We start from the raw sequence: 21,679 nt of genomic DNA, 5'->3' as shown, positions 1-21,679 counted from the left end.
CTAAACCAAAGTAAACGTCATAAAAATAAAATAATAGGGACACGTAACGCCCTTCCCATAAATGTCACATTTTAGAATCATTCTTAGTGTCGGGGGAACTCCTGTTGCTTGTTGTATAATCCAATTCATATTTTGATATTTCATTTTCGCCCCTGTTCGCTTTCAAAGTAGCTGCCTTAGCTCGATATAAAATGACTCCACCGTATGCACTGTGTATATCCATATCCCAACTTGTTATGCATCCTTACGTCCTTAAGTAGGTAGAATTACCGGTACATAGATCAACTTACATAGTCTTTGGGATGACTTTATTTATGAGACTGACAGGGAAGTGACAGCTATTGAGTGTGGAGAGGGGCCTACAAAGAGACATGCAATTCCCTCTGATAAGTATTGAATGTGCAAAGAGTGGAAGACAAGTGATGCTCTTTCCTTTAGGGACTTCTAAGGAGGAGCAGAAAAAGCCATAGGCTAGAAGGAAGGTAATCATACTGAACACAAGGTGTCACTGCAGTGCAGCCTAAGAAATGGTTTTTCAACTACAGTCCTCAGCTAAAAATGAACCTGCTGAAATCATAAAGAAAAGAGAGATTTAACAAAAGTCAACCCAGCTGTGTGTATTTATAAAAACCAAAAAAAAAAGTGCCAGATTGAACAAGTCCCAAGCAGGATAAACAGTGTAAAACTGGGTCATATGTAATTTGCTCATTTAATAAAAGAACAAACTCAAGATATAAAAGCGAGGCTGCTGCGATGAGCAGTTTAAAACATGGTATCTGTATTTGAGGCACATGTGAAAAAACACATACAAAACATATACAGTTCCTAGCAAGGTGAAGTGGTAACTGACAAACATCTTATAAAGGCATAAACACTGAAAAATATTTACATTCCTCTATGGTTACACAATGCATAGAAACATATACAATTACATTCCCACTCTGAATGCTGAGGAAAAAGACATATGCAGTGCGAGCACCCTGATATGCTGATATTAAGTCATGTTTCTTTCATAGTAATGTAAATATATGATGCAATATGTGGCCCTATGTGCAGTGTCGTCTCTGCAGATAATGTGCATATGTGCCTCTGAAATTCCATTCAATAATATCTACAAACTAAAACTATTGCACATATTTTCTACTGGAGACATTTTAATTAGACTTCTAAATGCAGGATGTGTGTGTTTTTGCAAAAGCAGCAGGATTTAGAGCAAAGTTACAAGAGCACATGCAGCTTTAGTTGTTAATGTTAGTTTTACAAGAAATTTCTCTTCTAAGATGGACTGCTTTTGTATCTTTAACTACTTGATCCTCCACCAAGTTTAGATGGGCCTTATTAGGACAGAGAAAGAAATCCCTATTCATCCCCCTGCACGTCCTCCTTCTCCACTAATGTCCTAAAATGGCCATATTGTTTTGGCTGTTGCACGATTTATGAAATCCTGTGGTGTCTTAACTGAACTGTCTGTGACATCATGTGTGCAGTTCCTTCAAAAGAACAGTGGTTTGGATGGTGTTCTCTGCCTACATCACTCTGCCTTTTTTTCCAAGACAACTGGCATTCAGTAATTCAGTTTTCTGGGAATTTGCTTGTGGTCAAAATGAAACTGTAAGCACTAACTACAGTAAGCACAAAAAAACTACATTAGAAAGAGAAAAAAGCATGTGTAGTAACTTTTGAATATCTGATATGCTGTGTTGGATAATGCCCAAAAAAGCAAAAACCCACATGCTTAAGTCTTCACCCTTTTCCCAAATTTTCTTTAAGTAAAACCTGAAGGCTATACTAGTGTCATCTGTAAAGATTTCAAGTTTATACACAGCATGATATATTGAATTAAAAGATGACACTGAAGTAGATTTTTTCTGAAGAAAAAGCAACTCTTTAGTTTTCCTTAAAGACAAAACAAGCAGTTGTGGTTGGAAAAGGATTTTTTCCTTCATTCTTAGCACATAAGGTAAGATACACAGCATCTTTCTTCTTGCTGAATGAATCCAGTCCAGTTATATGGTCTCTTTTACTGTTCAGTCAATGGCTCTGTCTCTTAAGAGTCTTAAGAGTCCAGCAGACAAATTAAAAGTTTCATCCGAACTAGGAAGTCATAATGAAACCACACCCAATCAGACAGTCTCGTACAGGAGCATCCCACTAAACATGGTCAAAGGTTCGGAGGAGTAGGCCAGCTTGCCACTCACGAGGTCGATACAGACCGTGTCTCCTGCCTCCATGGGCAGGATGATATTGAACACAGCCAGAGCTCCAGGAATGTGTTTGGTCTCTGACATGGGTTTCTCCAGGCCTTCAGGCTGATACCCAGCTGAGTCCACCCGGGCCACCCCAGTGTTGGACTTCGACAGCACAGCCTCGATCTTTAAGTTCTTGTGGCCTGTAAGAATGCCACTGAAGAAATACTTCCCACTCACTGGAGCTGTGAAGTAACCTGGAGGGTGGAAGCAGATTACAAGAATATTAATACTATCCTACTTACTCCTTAATGTAAAAGCACAAAATGACTGTACATCTCCTTACTTTTTATTTACCTCCAGTTGTACTTAGCCATCCAGGTTTAGTTTTTTCCAGGTCTATCTACTGTATCTATCTACAGATTTCTCCCACTACTGCAGTTCAATAGAGGGAAGTAGGATTTTAATCATGGTTCTTTCATAATTACATAGTCTGGTTCCAGACAATTAAGTCTAGTCCAGTACACATTCGTGAATGTTTTCCCTGCCAGTGAGAAAAATAATTGACCAATCAGTGCTTTGAAGGTACACACCTCCAAAACTGACTACTGATTGATTAGGGCAAAATTGAAAAAAAAAAACCAAAAAAAAAAAAAAAACACCTTTCTAAACAAAATCAACATGAAAATCTCAACAGGCTGAATAAGTGACAAAATAGCAATTGAGTCTAATTATTTGCTACAGTAGCAGTGGATAGTGAAATAAACCTCTTAGGGTATATCTCTTTACTCTATTACACGAGCTGCTGCTGTGAACAGTTTTGACAGGGACTATTGTTTTGGTGGAAAGTTACATTGGAAAATGCTTATAGGGAGATCTGCAGATGATCTGCACACATCTGAAACACTCTGAGGAATAATTATTTCTATTGGGTGTCAGGGCTGTGAGCACAACAAACAAAATTCTTTTAAACTCTGTTGAATTGGGACGGCAGTAGAAACTTTAGCATTGGATATCAAATTCAAAAAAATAAATCCAAATCTCTCTGCATGGCTAGGTACCAATAGCTTACTTTTCGGTAAAATGTGAAGTAACTCTTTAAATTCACAACATCTTTCTAAAGGATTGTAGCACTCTTGACAAGCACCGGCCGCGAACTCAAACTGACCTGTCTTGGGATCGTAGACATTATTTTCATTGACAAAGACCTCATTAAACGCTATGGTTCCTGTACCCCTCATTGAACGAGTCAACGCGGCGGAGAAAGAAAGGCGTGGCACATGGGCATCGGACCCTGCAGGACCTGATCATAGAGGAGCAACAGAGTTAGAGTGATATAAAGATCAAAGAGTGACATAAAGATCCAAGAGTGATCAGTGTGTTCATCTGCTGTTTAGTAAGAACAACACATACCCTGTTCACCTCTGAGACCTGAGAAGTAAGATGGAAGATAAAAGCAGTGAGTTAATCATCCAACAACATCATTCTTGCTGTTTATTTTTGATTCTTGTCACACTATAAAAAAGATCTATGATACCACTAAATCAATGTTTTTAGAATAAACAAATTATAGAGTATAAGGTTTGTTGTCTTAACCTGGGGGTCCCACTGGTCCCTGCTCGCCTTGTCTGCCTGGAGGTCCCACCATCCCTTGGGGACCCACCGGACCTGGGACTCCACGCTCGCCTCTCTCTCCACGGGGACCAGGAGGACCTGGAAGAGAGAAGTGTTTGGTGAGACAAGCACAGCTGAGAAACATTCTAAAAATACTTTTTTTTTTACCAGGAACTATATCTCTTAGGAGTATAGGAAAAACATGTACAGTAAGAGAAGGAAGCTGAGACATTTAACCCGGTGTGACTCAGGATGTGTCATTCACTCTCATGTTTACTAAAACTTCTCTTTCAGACAAACTGCAGACTTTATGGGCTCTTAAGTGAATGCTTCTGTGGATGACAGGCTAGATTCCTTCTTTGGTCTTTTGTCCTCGCCCTGACCTTGCCTCGCGTTTATTGAGTGCTATCTCTTGCCAAAAAGTCAAATCCCATGTCCTTCTTCTCTGACTTACCCTTGAAGTCCTGTTCTATGAAACTGTGGAAGTCACTGGTCAAGTCCACCACCGAAGAGTTCAGCCTGTGTATCCTGCCGTGAATGTTCTCCAGCTGGACATTTTGGATATTGTTGATAAGATCTCCTTGAGATGTAACCGTGAGGTTGAGTCCATTAACACAGCTCCACAGCCCAGACACATGTTGGTTCAGGCCCTCTTTGATCCTCTGCAGGCTGTCTGAAAAGGAGTCGAGGCGTCCACACACCCCCTCCAGCTTTGAGAGTCTTCGATCCAGTCCGTCACTGGCCCGCCGGCACTCCCCCACCTCTGTCAGATAGTTGCTCCTTATTATTTGGATCTCTTTGCCCAGGCTGCCAAATCGAACGTTTGACTCATCAACATGTTCCGTCAGCTCCCTCTGCAAGTTGTTAACCTTGTAGAGAATGTAGATACCTGTTAATGTGTGTATTTTGGATGAGTTTCCATTTACACTTCGAGTGCTACTATAAATACACTTTTTTTTAAAAATCCATTCCATTAGCTGTGATTTATTTTCCTATGGTATCTTATGCACACAAAAATATGCAAGTATATTATCTAAGCCATGTCTGTCAAGAAGATTCAAATGTTTGTAATATGCCCCAATATTTTAATATAATGACATTATGTGAAACATTGCCAAGATAACCATGAGGCATGTTTGACTTACAAGCCAGTGTTTAAAAGAAAAGAAATGTTTCAATATGTACAGTTTAATAAGACAAAATGTACATCAACATTATTATGATGGTAGCCTGATCTTTTCTGTGTAGTCCTAAAGGAGAAGTGGTTTCTAAACCGGGACACATAATCCCGAAAGAGGTCAAGAGAAGTCCAAAGGGTCACGTGTTATTAGTGTGTACTAGGACATTTTTGGTGCAAAAGTTATGATTATTTTTCTGAGTTTTCTGTTTCCTTTTCTCAAATTTTCTTAATCATCATTACATCATCTTACCTCAGAAACAATGTCATTCTTACTGTTGGTAAGATCAGTCAGCATGTTCCCATGTGTCTGTACGGTCCTTCCCAGGCCCTTCAGAGTGTCATTAATGGAGGTAAACGTGAACATAACTCCAGCCAGCTTTCCTTGGATGGACTTCAGATCCCCCCCTAATCGCCCACTGTGGGCAGTGTGACCGTCCAGAAGCTCCTTCATATCGTCTATGTTGGTTTTACACTGTCCGGTGCACTCCTCCACTTCCTCTCTGAGTCGTCCCACCTCCTCCTGAAGGTTGGAGCACACCTGAGAGCAAACAGATTCTCCTGAGTCCACTTTTCTCCGCAGATCCGTCAACTCTGTCTGGCACCTTCTGAGACCGCTCATGGTGGAATTAGTAAGCAACAGCAGGTCTTCCTTGACAGTGCTGCAGACTGAACAGTCCTCAAAATTGCGGCCTAAGGTCTCAACCTCTGTGACAATCTGGGTGAAGTGCTCACCGTCCCTTCCTGTCACAGCTATTATCTTTTTGAGGTCCTCCGTTAAGTTGATCACTTTCTCGCTCAAGGAATCCCCTGACACAGACAAGTCATCCAACTTGGTGTTAAACCTCTGGATCTCCTCTTCATTGGACACCACTCTCCACTGTAAGGTTTTAACTGTGTCATCAGTCTTTTGGCCTTTTCCATAAGGCCCACAGGTCTCATTGCACATGTTTGCGGTCGATGTGAGCCTTCTGTCCAGGAATGTTGTGATGTTCTCTAGTTGACTTAAACGTCTACTATGGTCTGTCACCGTGTCTCCCAGAACAGCCACATCCAGCTCTATTTTTCCAATCCTGAAACTGTGGTCATCCAGCCGACTGATGGCCATGTTGCGCAGGCTTGTGATGTCTCTCTGGACAGTGTCCTTCAGGTTGCTCCCAGTATTAGTACACCTCTGTTCTGCCTTCCTCATCGTGTTATTCACCCTCTTCTCTAATTCTCTCAGTCTGCTGTTCAACCAGTCCTCTGTCACTTTTCCCTTTCCTCCACCTGTCCCAGCAAGCTCCTTATCCAGCTGTCCTTTAATGGTGTCACATTTGTCAGCAGTGGAGGTGACTTGGATCTCTACATCAGACAGTCGCTTCTCCAGCTCAGTGACTGTGCTGCAACAGGCCTGGGAGCGTTCGGTCTCAGTGCGTGAGATTTCCAGGGTCTGCCTGAAGTGCTGGTCCATAGTGCTAATCAGCTTCTCCAGGGCTCTGATCCTCTCCCTGTCCTCCTGCTGCTGGCGCCTCAGGTCGTCCACACCAGCCTGAAAGAAACAGGCATTACAAGACCTGTGTTTTTTGTTGCTGTGTAGAATATGCTTTCACATCTTTTGTTTTATGACATCATGTTTCTAATTCAGTGGTTTTGGCGTTGTTTCTTTATGCTAAATTATTATTATTTGAAATACATTTGTATTTTGTTCCTGGTTAGTTTTCAAGGGACCCCTATTATTCAGAGGCCATTTTAATCTGATCTGAAGGTTTGGTTGCCTCCTTTACAGGGGCAAAGTCAATTTTAAACAAAGAACTACTGACAGCTTGGTCCAGGATTCAGGGGTATCAATGCAGCCCAAGCTGCTGGACTCAAGCAGTGATGCAAAATTCACAAACACAAAGCACACACACATTTTTCATTTTGCATCTAACAACGCTGCCTCTTGTTAGATGACTAAAGGAATGATCAGATTTCTTACATCTACTTTTGGAGTCACAGAAGGCTTTATACAACTTTTTTTACAACCTTTGATGCTTTCAATACTTTGTTTAATGTACTAAAGTATTGTCTATAACATTTGTGGAGGAGTGCGGTTTTACTGTTCTAGGTTTGGGAGTCACTTAATACAGCCTCTCCTCATCTCCTGTATGTACAAAAAGATTAGGTGCAGTTGTTCGGCAAACAAAAAGATTAAAATGATGCAAGACAACTGAGAGCAATAGGGGATTTGTGCAGGAGGTAGGAGAGTGGGGCCTTTTATCTTTTATATGTCTGTGCCCAGGGGCCTATGACTGCACTTCACTATAAGCCAGAGAAAAGCTCAGTTTATACAGAGAATTTTATGTTCAGAATGGAAAACAGTGGTTGGCCTTGTTGCCTCCTCACTTATTGGTTTAATTCTGTCTTTCACTGCTTGATTATTGACTTTTTGACGTATTGTTTTATAGTTTCATTATTTGTTTGTGCAGTGGTTTATGTGGGAGTGCTGTTTTCTTGTATTACAGCCTGCATGTGGCCATTATTTTTTACTGCTGTAGGCAGCAGAAGTCACTTGCAGAGCCCCACAGGGAATAAAGTAGGCACACGATAATTGAACAGCTAAAACAAACAAACAGACAGGCACTACTATTATGATTAAGGTTTTGTTATACTAAAAATGAATGTAGCAAACTACTGGGACTGCCTTTATCATGTTAATGTGGTTTTTTTTTTTTTACACATTCAGCTTCACCTGGCAAGCAGAGCAGGACAAAGACACCCTTCTCTCAAGCTCTGTCAGTATTTCCTCCTTCAAAGTGTTCAGCTGGTTCCCGGCTGGCCTTCCTCCTCCAAATGATCCATCCAGTTCATTGCCCTTGCCATTCACCAGGTGGTTGTTGATGTTGAGCAGTGTCTGATCATGGACCTACATGACCAGATATATTCACATGGTCTGTTTCCACGTTAAAATCGAAGACATCTTGAGAGTTAGAGAAACAGATATTGTATACCTGTGTCCTGTTGTAGAGATGGTCCAGCTTGTTCTGAATGCTGTTGATGGTTTCCTTCATGTGTGGCTGAGCTGCATCAGCAGGAACAACTACCCCATTCAGATCAGGCCTATAGAGACGAAGAATTGAGATGAACTCAAATTCTGACAAAAAAGACACACATATTAGAAAAAACACAGATTATAAAAGTGCAGAGGGAATTTTTTGGAAATGATGGGAAGATACAGAAGCAAGACGTAATCACAGTCACAGGATATACATCAAGGTGTTTATATGGAAACTCCTGTTAAGGATAAGCTATTTATCTCTCCCAAAGCTACTTACAAATCTCAGTGAATTTATTAATAAACACAATATCCCCTTTGATCCAGCTAATAAACAGGAAAATATTTCTGTACTGTACAACCATCAGTATTACTGCATCTGTGAGTTTCCTGGATGCTTTTCAGGAATTCATACTCAAAGTACATGGCATACTAAAAACAACAGTCACATACAGCTTCTGGTTTATGCCGTCAATAGTCGTCTGCATTTTCTGCAGGTCTTTGTTCAGGCCTCGGATCGTCTCTTCCAGCTGTCTGATCTTCTCAGTGTCACCTTGGGACAATAAAAGTTAATGCCTAATATGAACGGGGAGATTTATTTAATTCTAGTTGCAATCAAAGTATGGACCCTTAAAAATGTATATACAGGTTTTGTATATACATCCCTACCTTGTCCTCTCTGCACGCCTCCTGTGTTGGAGCCCGTCAGGGTGACCTGACTCTCTGTGGTGACCTTTGGCCCATCTTGGCAGTCTTCTCCTGAGTAACCATGACAACACTTCCACTCCATTTCTGTCACCATCTTGTAAGCGACTTTATACCTTGGCCTTCTGTACGTCCGGTAGCTGAAGATGTAACAAAAAGTTGAGAAATCAAATTTTTTATTTGTTCCCTCTTGTCTTGAGACTTAAAACTAATGACATGGTGTGGACTTGGAGTTAGTATTCTTCACTAGATATTGGTCTTCTGCTTCTTCCAGCTTGAAACATCGTAACAGTTACTGGATGGAGTCCTTACTGAATTTAGTCAGTAAGAATTGGGTGAGAATTGGGTGAGAGGTGAGAATTATAATATTGCCCCACACTAAAACCCTGCAAAACTTACCTCACTTTAACATCGGAGTTTAGCACTAATTAGTGAATCTAGGTATGATAGCAGGCTAAACTAAGAGATGATTCTGTACCAGCTAAACATCAGCAAGTTAGCATTGTCATTTTAAGTATGTTACCATGCTGCTATTAGCAAGTAGCACAAATGACCACTCTACGTAGACACAGCTTTATTATTTAGAGTTACTGGCATGCCTGTAGACTCTTAGTGTTGCTGGCTGAATATTATGAGATTTCTATTTTCAATGGGCATGTAAAGGACCAACAGTGAACTGAATAGATCCACTGTACTCCGTTGATATTAATGTGCACTGAGTCATTAGATGTCTGGGAATAGCTACAAATCATCTGATGATGGATTGGATTAAGAGTACTTTGTGACCTTTAAATGTTATTCCTGTCCCATTTTCCAACAGAAATCAACTTTTAGCCAGCCCTGAATCTTAATATTTTTGTGTGTAGACAATTCCTTTGAAAAACAATGTTTGAGTTGGCAAGCTGTTCTGAGGCTTTGTCATTAATGTGTCATCGAGCCCATGCAACTGAAAAGACTCCCTGTTACAGTAACAATGCAAAAAATAGACCAGAACTGCCTGGAAGTCTCAATAAAGATTTATGGCAGCATTGCAGGGACCTTATTAAGTCCTAACTGTGAGCGTTCAGCAGGTTGATCTTCTTTATTCCCACCCACAAACGTCACTGTAGGTATCACAGAGCCATGTCTGTGCCATAGAAAAGATTTAGTTTTCCAGCTCTCTGCTCTGAGAGCGTGAGAAAACTGGATCAAACATACTCTCAGAGGAAAAACAAAAACACGACTAAGAGAGATGGAGAGAGGTGGAGTAGGATAGAGTTAGAGAAAGAGAGTCATAAAAAGTAAGACAGAGTTAAAAAGAAAAGATTGTTTTTATGGGGTAGAAGACTAGACTGTGGTGCCTGGAACCCCTGTCAGCTTCATTCTTAGCATAGTCCAGGTTTAGGCTGAGGTCCCTGGCAGGCATGAGGATCAAGCAGCGGCAACATGGTGAAAACTTCAAAAGAGGAAAAAAACATTAGGGCCACTTAATTAATCTTGTCTTGAAAGCCTAATATTCACATTTGGAAAGATAATCAGTCATTTGTATTATAGAGCTGCTCTAATATTCATACTTTTGGATATTCTCAAATCTGCACCAGTAAAACTGTAATATGTATGTGTCTGAGACCAGTACTTCATCACTGAGATTACCCAGAAAAAAACTGAGCTGTAATTATGTCTTTACTGATCATAAAAATCTCCTGAGAGAATGAGAGAGTGATGCATCTGAGTGAAATCAGTATCCACACACAGGAAAGAGGAAGAGAAGATGGATGAATAGAGAATGTAAAGTTCTGCAGAGATGAGGACAGGAAGTTTAAAGAGTGAGACTGAATACAAATTATTTTCCAGCAGCAGACAGACAGCATGAGACGAGATATGAAATACTCAAGAGGAGAGTAACAGATACTCACGCCACTCTGGGACACTGGCCCCAGGTGCAGCGTTGGTAATCTGGCTTGATGTACGTCTCCACCCCATCCTCCATTACACAGCTTACTGTGCGTGTCACCACATAAGCACACCAGTTCCTGGAAAATCATACACACACACACACACACACACACACACACACACACACACACACAGGGAAAGGGAAATGACAAATGAATAACTATGCAATGACTGGCAGTTTTACCATAAGACTCATTCAGACTCTTGTTAGTATTCAGACAAAGCACATGCATAGCACGTATTTTATACACATTGAGTATACACTCTACAGCTGCTCTTTGTTTCCATGCAGAAAGAGGAAAGATTTGGAAAAATAATAATCAAAAATCTGCTCCATTGTTGACTGTGAGGCTCCACTCTCAGTTCTGAGATCAATATCTTAAACCCGGGACTGATTATTATTCTGTACAACAGTCAAGAGAAATTGTCCACTGGTGCAAATTTCAGATCAGTTCAGGATAACTGCATCATTTCAACAATGGCTCCCATTGTATGCCTCTGCAAAATCTACACCAACTCACACACCCACACACACACACATCCTTGTAGTGTTTAAACTGCATATGCATGTGAAAAAGATTACATTTGCTACACAATCGCTATTGATAATTAACATTTCTGGCATCTCAGATGTGTATAATTTCATTTTACTCTTAAACCTGAGAAAACTGACAGGATATAATATTCAGAGTGTTTCTGGAACTGCCCTGTGGGCTAAAAAAGTTAAACTTCTTTGCTTCAGCCATCAGACTTTGCCAGTTGTAGTGGGTATCTTCCAAAGTTGCAGTACTTTGACATGTTTCCCCCTGCAGTGTTTACTTGTTAGGTTATTTCAGAGAGACAGCAATTGGAGGAAATGGAGTCAGACCATGTTTAGCCTAGTTTAGCACAGACTGCCCATTTGGCAATTGTTAATAAAATATTATTATACTGGTATTATTACAGCTTTAAGACTAAAAATACTTTCATTCTGTTTCAACCTACTCTTTACTCAAATCCTTAATCCTAGCTTCTGAACTCAAATCCTGTGAATAAAACTTCAGAAAACAAAAATGTCCTCAAAAGCATCTTCTTGAACTCAAACCCAAAAGGACAGAACTACATGAAACACACACTCCCGCATACTCCCCCAGTCGGCATGCTACTCAGTTTGTCCTCATCGTCCTGACCTTCAGTGACCCTCAGCTATTTCCATTGATAACAACTACACTCATAAAGATACAGACAAATTTAAGATGCAGATGTCCTTCAGTCACTTTCAATCATCATTTTCACATTACCCAGAATCCCCATCCACTGCTATTTCCCCGGTGGTTATTATGGCCAATTAGTGTCACTCTCCGACTCATCTGAGCAGAACTATGAAGGGTTTATAGATAAAAGTTGGCACGTACAAAGAGTTCCTTCAAGCTGGACAATCAATCAGCAGCTTTCGTCTCCCTGTCTTCATGTCTGTCTGCCTGTCTCTTAGGCCTCTTTTTTTATATCTTCATGTCTGCCACTCTGACTCTCCTGCTCTACACGTCTCCCTCTGTTTAACTCATGGATCTTGCTTTCATTTTATCCTCCTTCATGCATCTATCCATCTCTGTTTATTTCCGTCTGACCTTATTTTTTCAGTTTTTTTCTATCTCTCTCTCCTCGCACCTCACTCAAGTCCGCCCAATACCACAATCCTCCTCTTCATTCCAGAGCCTGTCTAATTGACACAGGCTTTATCATGTTTTGATCCTCCCCAACCCTGCTGCCCCTGTTGCTACTGCACATGGGAAAGTACAAAGGACGACGCAGCAGTCAGATTCTACTGTGCTCTGTTTCTTTAGGAGCATTAGGGACGTTGGCATAAAAAACATAAGTATGGGTTCCACATCAAGATTGTGTGCAAGAATGCTTTACTATGTAAAATTCTTCATATTCATATAATGTATGTCATGTTGCTCTGAGCTGTTTTGAAATAAATCCTAAATCTGTGCCGTCCAGCGTCCCGGAGTCCTGGAGTCAACACCACACTGGGCATGAGTGAATGGTATTTATTTGTCCAAAGAGTGCTGTAACTCTCTCTGTGTATTTGTGGTTCTTGACAGCAATCCACATGGCCTCCTCAAGATATGTATTGGACTGTGGTACATGTTGCTTTGCTATTCTGAAGTTTGTGATACGGTTTAATTTTCCTATCAGAGCTTGGAGCGCTGGTGATTCAGAGCAAAACTCTGCCATCGTGAAATCAGTGTCGTCACTCTTTCCAAACACAGCTGCCACTGCTCTCACAGATTTCCACAGTCTGCACTTACTGCATTATGCTGTGTGAGGGTTTTCTATTTTCTCTTACTCTGTGGTCTGTTATATCATGTAAGTTGGACCTGGGAAAAATCCTGGGAATCAGTAGTAGAAACAATACAAAAGGGGAAAGGAACATCTAAAATCAGATAGCAGCTAATCAAAACAGTTCTGTCTCTTTCCGCTGCACTTCCATGATGATGTTTTTTTTTGTCACTGTGATTCAGTGAATCAGCTCTATCGATATATTACACCGACTTACTCGCTCTTAGGGTCACAGACTACAGATAAAGCATAAAACTGGCAACATTCACACCCTGTCTGCTCTGATGGAGAACAGGCGCTGTGTCTCATATAAATAGACCTAAGCCATCTTTCACTACTGAGCAGACGCAGATGGAGATGCATACACACACACACACTCAGACACACACACATGCATGCATACATACTGAGCTCCCTTCGTCTCACACACACTGTAGACGCTAGCCTCGCTGCCAGTTTATTTATCCACCATAACCTACTCACTCCGGGGAAATACATAAGAGGAGCCTTTATATTTAGTTAGAGGATGACTAAGTGTGAGTGGAGCATTGACAAAGTGTGTCTGTGCGTGGGGCGTGTGTGCTTGTGCCTAGGCATATGCGCTTCACACAAAGAGCACAGTGAATTTGTTTATGTTTTTGTTGGATGGGAGACACCTTCAAAACAACATTTCAGCTCCCAACCCACTGGCGTCCTGTTCTCTAACCAGCATTAAGTTAAGCATTCCAAACAGATAATCCAGTAAAGTCACATCAATCCAAACAGCCGCAGAGAAATCGCTCAGATGAATGTCCAATAACTTGACTTGGCATCTTTTAACACACACACACACACACACACACACACACACACACACACACACACACACACACACACTGAGCCATGCATTTACAAGAGTCTCACACAGGCAGACAAGGACATATGCACAACAAAAATACATAGTGGTCATATGAGACACCATCTTTCAGCAGAAGCCCCAAGACGACATGTTCATATGACAAAGTCTGATAACTAAAATATGTATTTTCAGCATATTCATCAGACACAGTAGATTAACACAGAAAAGATAAAGTACAGTGCAGCAGTATAATTTGCCTTAAAATCTCAATGACTCATTGGATGGTCAATAGCGGTCATGCTGTGCAGCCAACACCTGCAGTGTGCAGATGTTTCCAAAGGCATTAAAAATGCTGGACTAATGTTTGTCAGTCATCTCTTGCTTGGCTTAGAAACAGCTGCACAGAGGAGGAAAAGTTAACCAGAGCTGGCAAATCAGTCAGAGAGCAATCATTTTTACTACACCAAAAACCAAAACATGGTGTTAAAACTTCAGTTTTACTAGCGGAAAGACTGAAAACGAAGTGATTGGTCTATGAGAGTTAACTTCCCCACCAGGAAGTAAGTGCTGCACTCTAGCTATGTTTGCATTTGGTAGAAATAAACATGAAATGAAACATTTGATTTGAATGCTGAAGCTTTTTTAAGTCCTTGATTCGAATAGTCACAGTAAACACTGCACAGCTTCAGTGTTTATAAAGAGAGAGAACAAGAAAGTACACAGTACAATATATTCAAGATAGTAGTATTCAAGATAAATTCCATCTAGTTTTGTTGAATTGTGACAACATATATGGTATTTTATTTTGAAGACCCATAACATCACATGGTTAGCAAATACAATTTTGGTCAAAGAGTTTCTGCTTGGACATAACCATAGAAAGAACATTTCAGAATGACCAGATTTAGAGCATTTCTCATCAATCTTTGAGCTTGAAACACCAAATGCATTTTAATTATCAGGCATATGCTTTGACCTCCAACAGACAGACACATACAAAAAACATATTCATTACCCTCTGACAGGCACAGAGCAGTGACACTTCCATTGTACACATTTTATTTTTATTTATAGAGCCGTAACTCAGTGTGAGTGGAACTCTTGCACCTGTCTCAGCATCTCTTTATTCCCCAATAAATTCACCTCCTTATAAAAAAGCAGACAGACACCTTATAGCCAAGCAGGAAGTTGCTGTTTGTCATCTCAGCTAACACTGGTCAGGTTCATTTTAATCAAAAGCATTTTTGCATTTGCCCTACTGAGGAGAATTCTGGGTAATATTGGTATCCAGAGAGAATTAGGTGGGAGGGAGAAAGAGAAAAAAAGAAAAAAAGGAAAGTGAGGCCTAATACTCAGACAAAGAAATCACTTGGTGGTACCTATTGTTGGAGCTTTTATTTAGCTTCAAGGGAAGGCTTGGACAGCAGCCTGAATGAGTGGATGGAAAGAGGAGTGTCTTAGTGTTTGAACTGTGACCCTGAGGTCAAGCGCCCCTCCAATATCTTTGTAAAAGTATCCCGATGTATACACACTGAAAAACACACAGACGACAACATACACAACTAAGTGCACGGACTCATACTTAAATAGTAGCACACTCATGGACAGACACTCATGAAGGCACACACACATTCCTCCAGCCTCTGTGCTCTATCTTAAAATGTACTTTTACTCACACCATTTCCCTTTGGTCCTGTTCCAACATCCAGGGACAGCGTGACTGTGTAAACCTCTCTCTGATTGATTAGCCTGGCGGTCACGAAGATATACAGACAGTGTCCACTATAGCGCCACTTGCTTTAACATTTGTGTCTGCAGCAGTTCGTGAACAAGATCCCAAAATACTTGAACTCTCCCTGGGGATCTCTCCCCTGACCTGGAGATGGCAAGACATCTTTTTCCAATTGAGAACCATGGCCTCGAACTTGGAGGTGCTGATTCTCATCCCAGCCGCTTCACACTGGGTTGCAAACCGCCCCAACGCACACTGGATGTCCTGGCTCGATGGAGCCAACAGGACAACATCATCTGCAAAAAGCAGATATGAGATCCTGTGGGCCCCGAACTGGGCTCCCTCCGGCCCCTGGCTGCACCTAGAAATTCTGTCCATAAAAATAAAGAACAGAACCGGTGACAAAGGGCAGCCCTGCCGGAGTCCAACATGCACTGGGAACAGGTCTGACTTATTGCCAGCAATGTGAACCAAGCTCCTGCTCCGTTTGTACAGAGACCATATAGCCCTTAGCAAAGGACCCCGGACCCCATACTCCTGGAGCACCTCCCACAGGATGTCACGAGGGACCCAGTCGAATGCCTTCTCCAAGTTCACAAAGTACATGTGAACTGATTGGGCAAACTCCCATTCACCTTCGGTGGGACGAAAACCACATTGTTCCTCCTGGATCCGAGGTTCGACCACCGGCCGGATCCTCCTCTCCAGCACCCTGGCATAGACCTTCCCAGGGAGGCTGAGGAGTGTGATACCTCTGTAGTTGGAACACACCCTCTGCTTCCCCTTCTTAAAAAGACAGACCACCACCCTGGTCTGCCAAACCAGGAGTACTTACCCCGATTGCCACGCGATGTTGTACAGGCATGTCAGCCATGACAGCCCATCAACATCCAGAGACTTGAGGTACTCAGGGCGGATCTCATCCACCCCTGGTGCTTTGCCACCAAGGAGCTGCCGAACTGCCTCAGTGACCTCGGCTTGGGTGATGGATGGATCAGCCTCTGAATCCCCAGCCCCTGCTTCCTTTATGGAAGACGCACTCAAACCCCTCCACCACGATAAGGTGGTGGTTCAGGGAGGGGCAAACAACAGTGTAGATGTTTATTAGCTGCTCCGAAACACAAAACAGTTAGTTTGGTAATAGTCGCGTTCTTCTATCTGGTTTTTTGTAGTTTCTGTTGTTCATGTGAGGTAGGGCAGGATTACTAGCACTGTTCTGCAACTACTGCCTATCTAAAAAGGTGGACTTTCTCAAATGCTGGAAACTATGGTAATTAGACTACAATGACTGTGACTGGAAAGGATCCCTTTTACCACATTTGCATTACCAAATAGGAGGAGATTTGTTTACTAGCCAAATTAGCAGGGAATCAGATGAAGTGATTTTGGATCATTTCCAAGGTTCGATCAAAAGGAGAACAGTCCTGCTACAGTTTCCTTTGCCTGGCTACACAGTGGTTCACTTTGGTCTGCTATCACCAGTGGCTCGATAGTTTCCTTCTAAAATTCAAACCCTAAAAAATAAGACTATGTGAGGCTGTACTTATGTGAGTTAAATGCCAACATGCTCATTTTATTTATTCATTTATATTGGTATAATGTTTACCATGTTTGCTTCTATGTTTAGCATGTTAGTTTAATGTAGGTATTCTGTTAGAAATCAAAGAACGGGTCACATTAATATTTGGAAAGCTAAGGCCTCACCAAAGATATTACATATCAGCCTCAATGTGCAACACATCCAACACTGGTTGTTCCATTTCCCTCAAAAGCAACTTGATGGTGTTTTTGGAGGAAAAATTACTCCATAAGTTGTGTATGGTCTGTAGAGCTCAAATATTTAGCTCTAATATTTTTTTCACCTGCTCCCGTCACAGCCAGTGTTCATTCTGAGCAACTGCAACAGAAGAAAATGCAACTACCTGATGTTTCTGCTGCACCGAGGGTTCTAGGAAGAAGCTTAATAGCTGACAATTACTCAAATGAAATGTCACTTTGATTTCAGTGAGCCACAATAGCTGAACAGCTAATGTTTACAATATGTGGCCAAAATTATTTTAATTTCTGTTGCATTCCAATACCATGGATTTTAATCTGCCAGGATAACAGCCTCCACTCCTGTGACAGGGGATCCCTCAAGATGTTGAAGCAGGAATTTTCTCCCATTAAACACAGACATTAGCGAGGTAAGACAGTCCTTTCACAGTCCTACATGGATTCAGTAGCTCCTGGAATCTGTGTGGATTCACTGGTTAAGAGAAAAACTAAACCAGGTAAAAAAAAAAAAAAAATTCTGACAGAATTTGATAGTTGGTTAATTTGTTCTCCAATCATCAGCCAATGGGCTGAAACTAAATTCCAGAAGTCCAAAGTGAAAAAAGAGAACAGTATATTTGTCCACCTTCATGGCCTCTATGTCAGTGCCCTAATGTAACAAAATGTAAGTATGATTAATGACAAATAGAGATGATGATGATGATGATAAATCATGCACTGTTTTTATTTCTTGCTACCCTCCAGTGCTGACCTAACATCTATGAGACATAACAAATCAGCAGTCCACCTGTATCTACACAGACACATCAACACCCTGCTCCTTCCCTCTTCCGTCTGTCTCTGTCTGGAGCCAACCAGACAATGTGCTGCTCTGAAATTTTGGCAAGAGATGTGTCGGACAGCCCTCAGTTGTCCTCAGTCCCCCATGAGACTCCTGCTGGATGTCTTCAGTTCATTCAACAGCCTTTACCATTTACGCAGTGCTTCACACATCTGTCAAAACAGATCAATTGAGTTCAAAGAGATGTCAGGGGGCAAACCGCATTGCCACAGGCCAGCGCATTCTTGTCTCTGATGCATCTTTGTGAGTCTATGTGTGTGTGTCTATGTGTGTGTGTGTGAGTATGGTTTGTATGTGTATGCACATCACAGACCAACCCTGCTGACTCTGTAGCCGACTGGTTTCAGTAGAGGCAAGGCATTTTAGGGACCCAGTCCTCTCTTCTGTTCTCCTGTCAATCTGTCTTTTCTTTAGTCATGTCGCTTCTGTGCTTTCATTCTCTCCTGTCACGCCTGCTCGCTCCAGATCTCTTTTCTTTTGTCTTACCAGCCCCCCATCTTTGTTATTTCTTTTTTGCCTTATCTTCCTGTCTTCTCCTTGCTTATCTCACCATCTTTCAATCAGAAACAATCCCAGTAGCCAACAGTTCAGCTTTAACAACGGAGAGACCCAACCATCCAAATCTCATCCCTGGGGCAGCCACAGCACCAAACATGTCTCTGATGTGAAGAGAAACCTGGTAAAAGTTCCTACTGCAGCTCACCTCCCACAAGCTTGGCCTGCCCTACGTGCACACTCACATATTTAAACGCTCGCTAAGTACAAACACATGCAAGCATATACCACACATGAGATCTGTCATTCATTCATTCAGACACTCTGCTGTGACCCCTTTTATTCACACACACGCATACACACCTATATAATCGGTCTTTCAAACTGCCAAGGACTTCCTCATTCCTTTGTTTACAAGCACACAAACAAGTGTCTCACACACACACACACACACACACACACACTTCTGTCCACAAAGGTGAGGAAGTCATCCAGGGCCCTCAGGCAGAAGCCCAATTACACGCTAATAACACACTATGGGGCTGAAACAGCACAATAGAAAGGGTATTAACAACCTTACTGTCACATACAAGAGGGCAAGATGGTAACAGCACCAACACTAATCCAATGTTTTGACAAAACGTATAATTTTGGGAAGAAAACTGAACTCCTCTATCTCCATAGACCCTATGTACCTCCACTTCAGTGCAATAAGCTGTTTGCTCAAATGATAAATTCCCCTCCAGCAAGTCTGACACTAAAGAGACTCAGAGGCTTCAGAAAACATTTCAGTTTGGGCCCTGAAATAGTAGATATGTATAATCCCTTTAAACCCTGTCAAAACCTGGGCCCCCTGAACCAACACAGCCCATCACCCACCACTCAGGGAGGACCTCTGATGAGTAAGACCCTACTCACCAACATGATTGTTTTCTCTGAGAATGAAACTTTAAACCTTGATTCCTAATGCAGGAGCTGTTTAGGCGATGGGGACCCAGGAAGAGACCTTCACTTGGGAAACTATTGCTTTTATTCTATCCTGGTCCACAGGGGATTCGAGTTGCTGCTTGTTTTATCATTACTTAGGAATCACATTACAATGAACAGGTATTTATGTTTATTTAGAGCTCATATTGTCAAAATGTATTCAGTGATTACGGCATTAGACTATAAATATCAGAAAATGTTCCTATTACTTTTCCTTGACGTCTTCAAACAATGTTTTCTGACAACATACAACAACATGAAGCTCTTCTGTTCATACTGATAGACAGCTACAGAGAACCAACCTTCACACTTCACAAACTAGCGGCAGCCATCGCTAATCAATAATCATTTATTATTTACCTGAGGGTGACCGAGCAACGACACTTGGACTGGCCTCGAACCTCAGTTTGGGAATCACAGTTTACTGTGCGTCATTAAACCCGTAAAGAAACTTTTTTTTCCCCCTCTTACTGTTTCCATAACACGAGCCAAACTAAACGGACAGGTTAAAGACCATGACGCACATGCTGATCCTACCTGTGTCTGCTGGCCGCTCTCTGGCCCGCCTGAACGCTGGACTCCGCGTACCCGAGACCCGAACAAACCCGGGCTAACACGAAGGCGAGCAGGTAAAATAACGTCTCCATCATCAAATCCAGTGGTGGCTCAGACGCAAATAAATGTCATTTATTTCCCGAAGTTTATCTGGTGAGTAAAGTTCAGTGGCGCGCTGTCGGTGAAAGAAGAAGAGGAACCATGATTTCTCAGGAGGAGAACGACCCGCGGTGTCCAGTCAAGTGCATTTCAGATGGTCCGCTGAACAGAAGAAGCGCTGGGTCCTGCTGAAGAAACGCAACAAGAAAGTTTCCTGTCAGAGCTCCAAGATCCGCCGTGCCAGCCCAGGGTCTCTCTCCCTCCCTCCCTCTCTCCCTCTCTCTCAGACCCCTTTCCCTCCCTCTCCCCTCACTGCTCTGCTCAGTCCTGCCCAGCTCTACTCGTTTCACTTCCATTCATATCGACCACCAGGCACTGGTGACTGTGCCAAAGCAATGTCACATCAGAATAAAGATTATGAAGAGACAGAAACGGAGGTTAGACCCTTCATTTGAGGTGTGTGGGGGGGGGGATAGTGAAAGATGTGGAAACTAGTCCGACTCCATCAGCAGAGAAAGATTAGTATGATCCAGAGCAGCTACACACTGAGCCCTGGTTCCATCTCAGTGTATCATGTCGGTGATATTTATTCTCTTCTGTTCTTAGAGTAACACTTTCATCTGTGTTAAACTCAGATCTGTCCTGAGAAGCTGAGTATTCTGCATGTCTGTGTACAGCGATGGTCAGAGCCCTCACCTCCTTCAAAATCAAGAACTTAACACAGTCGTTCTCTTTGCAGATTTGAGTGCAAGAAGTGGATGATATCTAACAGCCCAACTCCTGGGGGAGGCACACACACAGGGAGCACGTAGTAGCAACTCCTTATCCTCTGGATATAGAGGCTGTCCTCGAGGTGTGATTGATGCTGCTGTACTCCCAGAGCCAAGGGAGCGTTTGACCTCATGATTTACAATACACTTCATTTCCTCTTCTACCTCTTTCCTGTCATTATCTGTATCCAAATTTAGTGTACATGCCAAAAAGTTAAAAATAGGCTTGTGCAATCTCAGCAGGTCTGTCAGAGATCCTGTAGTGGACCCAGAAGTAAATATTCCATGGAATTCAAGTTAATTTTCAGCGGATGGACCACACCATTGCACAGCACTTTTATTGCCATTCGCTGAACTCCAGTCAGATCTGTGGGTGAAAAGCAAACAGAAACCAGGTTGCAGTTTTTGTTTATTCATGTTCAAAGAGCCCTGAACACTTTCTTTTTTCCTCATGAGCAATTCTGTGAGAGCTTTTATAGGGGGTTATTTACTTTTCCTAATGTTCCATTGTTCTCCAAGCTCATTTCTACATTTTGTGCATCTCCTACGCAGCTGCCACAGAAGAATGCCCACCTTTGCAATCCTCCCATCGGCCAACTAATGAGATCGGCTCTGTCACAGACTCTACGAC

General features: G+C 42.0%; 1 protein-coding gene across 1 annotated transcript; it reads right to left on the bottom strand.

Moving 5' to 3' along the window:
- Window positions 1–695: 695 nt before the first annotated feature.
- On the bottom strand, window positions 696–20,540 carry emilin1a (elastin microfibril interfacer 1a). The gene is made up of 12 exons (XM_026318314.2): window positions 20,162–20,540; window positions 10,594–10,710; window positions 8,663–8,838; window positions 8,447–8,546; window positions 7,950–8,058; window positions 7,691–7,864; window positions 5,231–6,508; window positions 4,255–4,669; window positions 3,783–3,899; window positions 3,600–3,617; window positions 3,355–3,489; window positions 696–2,443 (listed from the first exon to the last, which is right to left on the bottom strand). The coding sequence occupies exons 1-12, from the start codon at window positions 20,272–20,274 to the stop codon at window positions 2,124–2,126; spliced, it is 3,072 nt and encodes a 1,023-aa protein (XP_026174099.1). The 5' UTR covers window positions 20,275–20,540; the 3' UTR covers window positions 696–2,123.
- Window positions 20,541–21,679: the final 1,139 nt, after the last annotated feature.

The sequence above is a fragment of the Mastacembelus armatus genome, chromosome 24 (assembly GCF_900324485.2).
Source record: "Mastacembelus armatus chromosome 24, fMasArm1.2, whole genome shotgun sequence".
In the NCBI taxonomy this organism is placed as follows: domain Eukaryota; kingdom Metazoa; phylum Chordata; class Actinopteri; order Synbranchiformes; family Mastacembelidae; genus Mastacembelus; species Mastacembelus armatus.
This window is presented reverse-complemented; position numbering and strand designations above follow the sequence as displayed.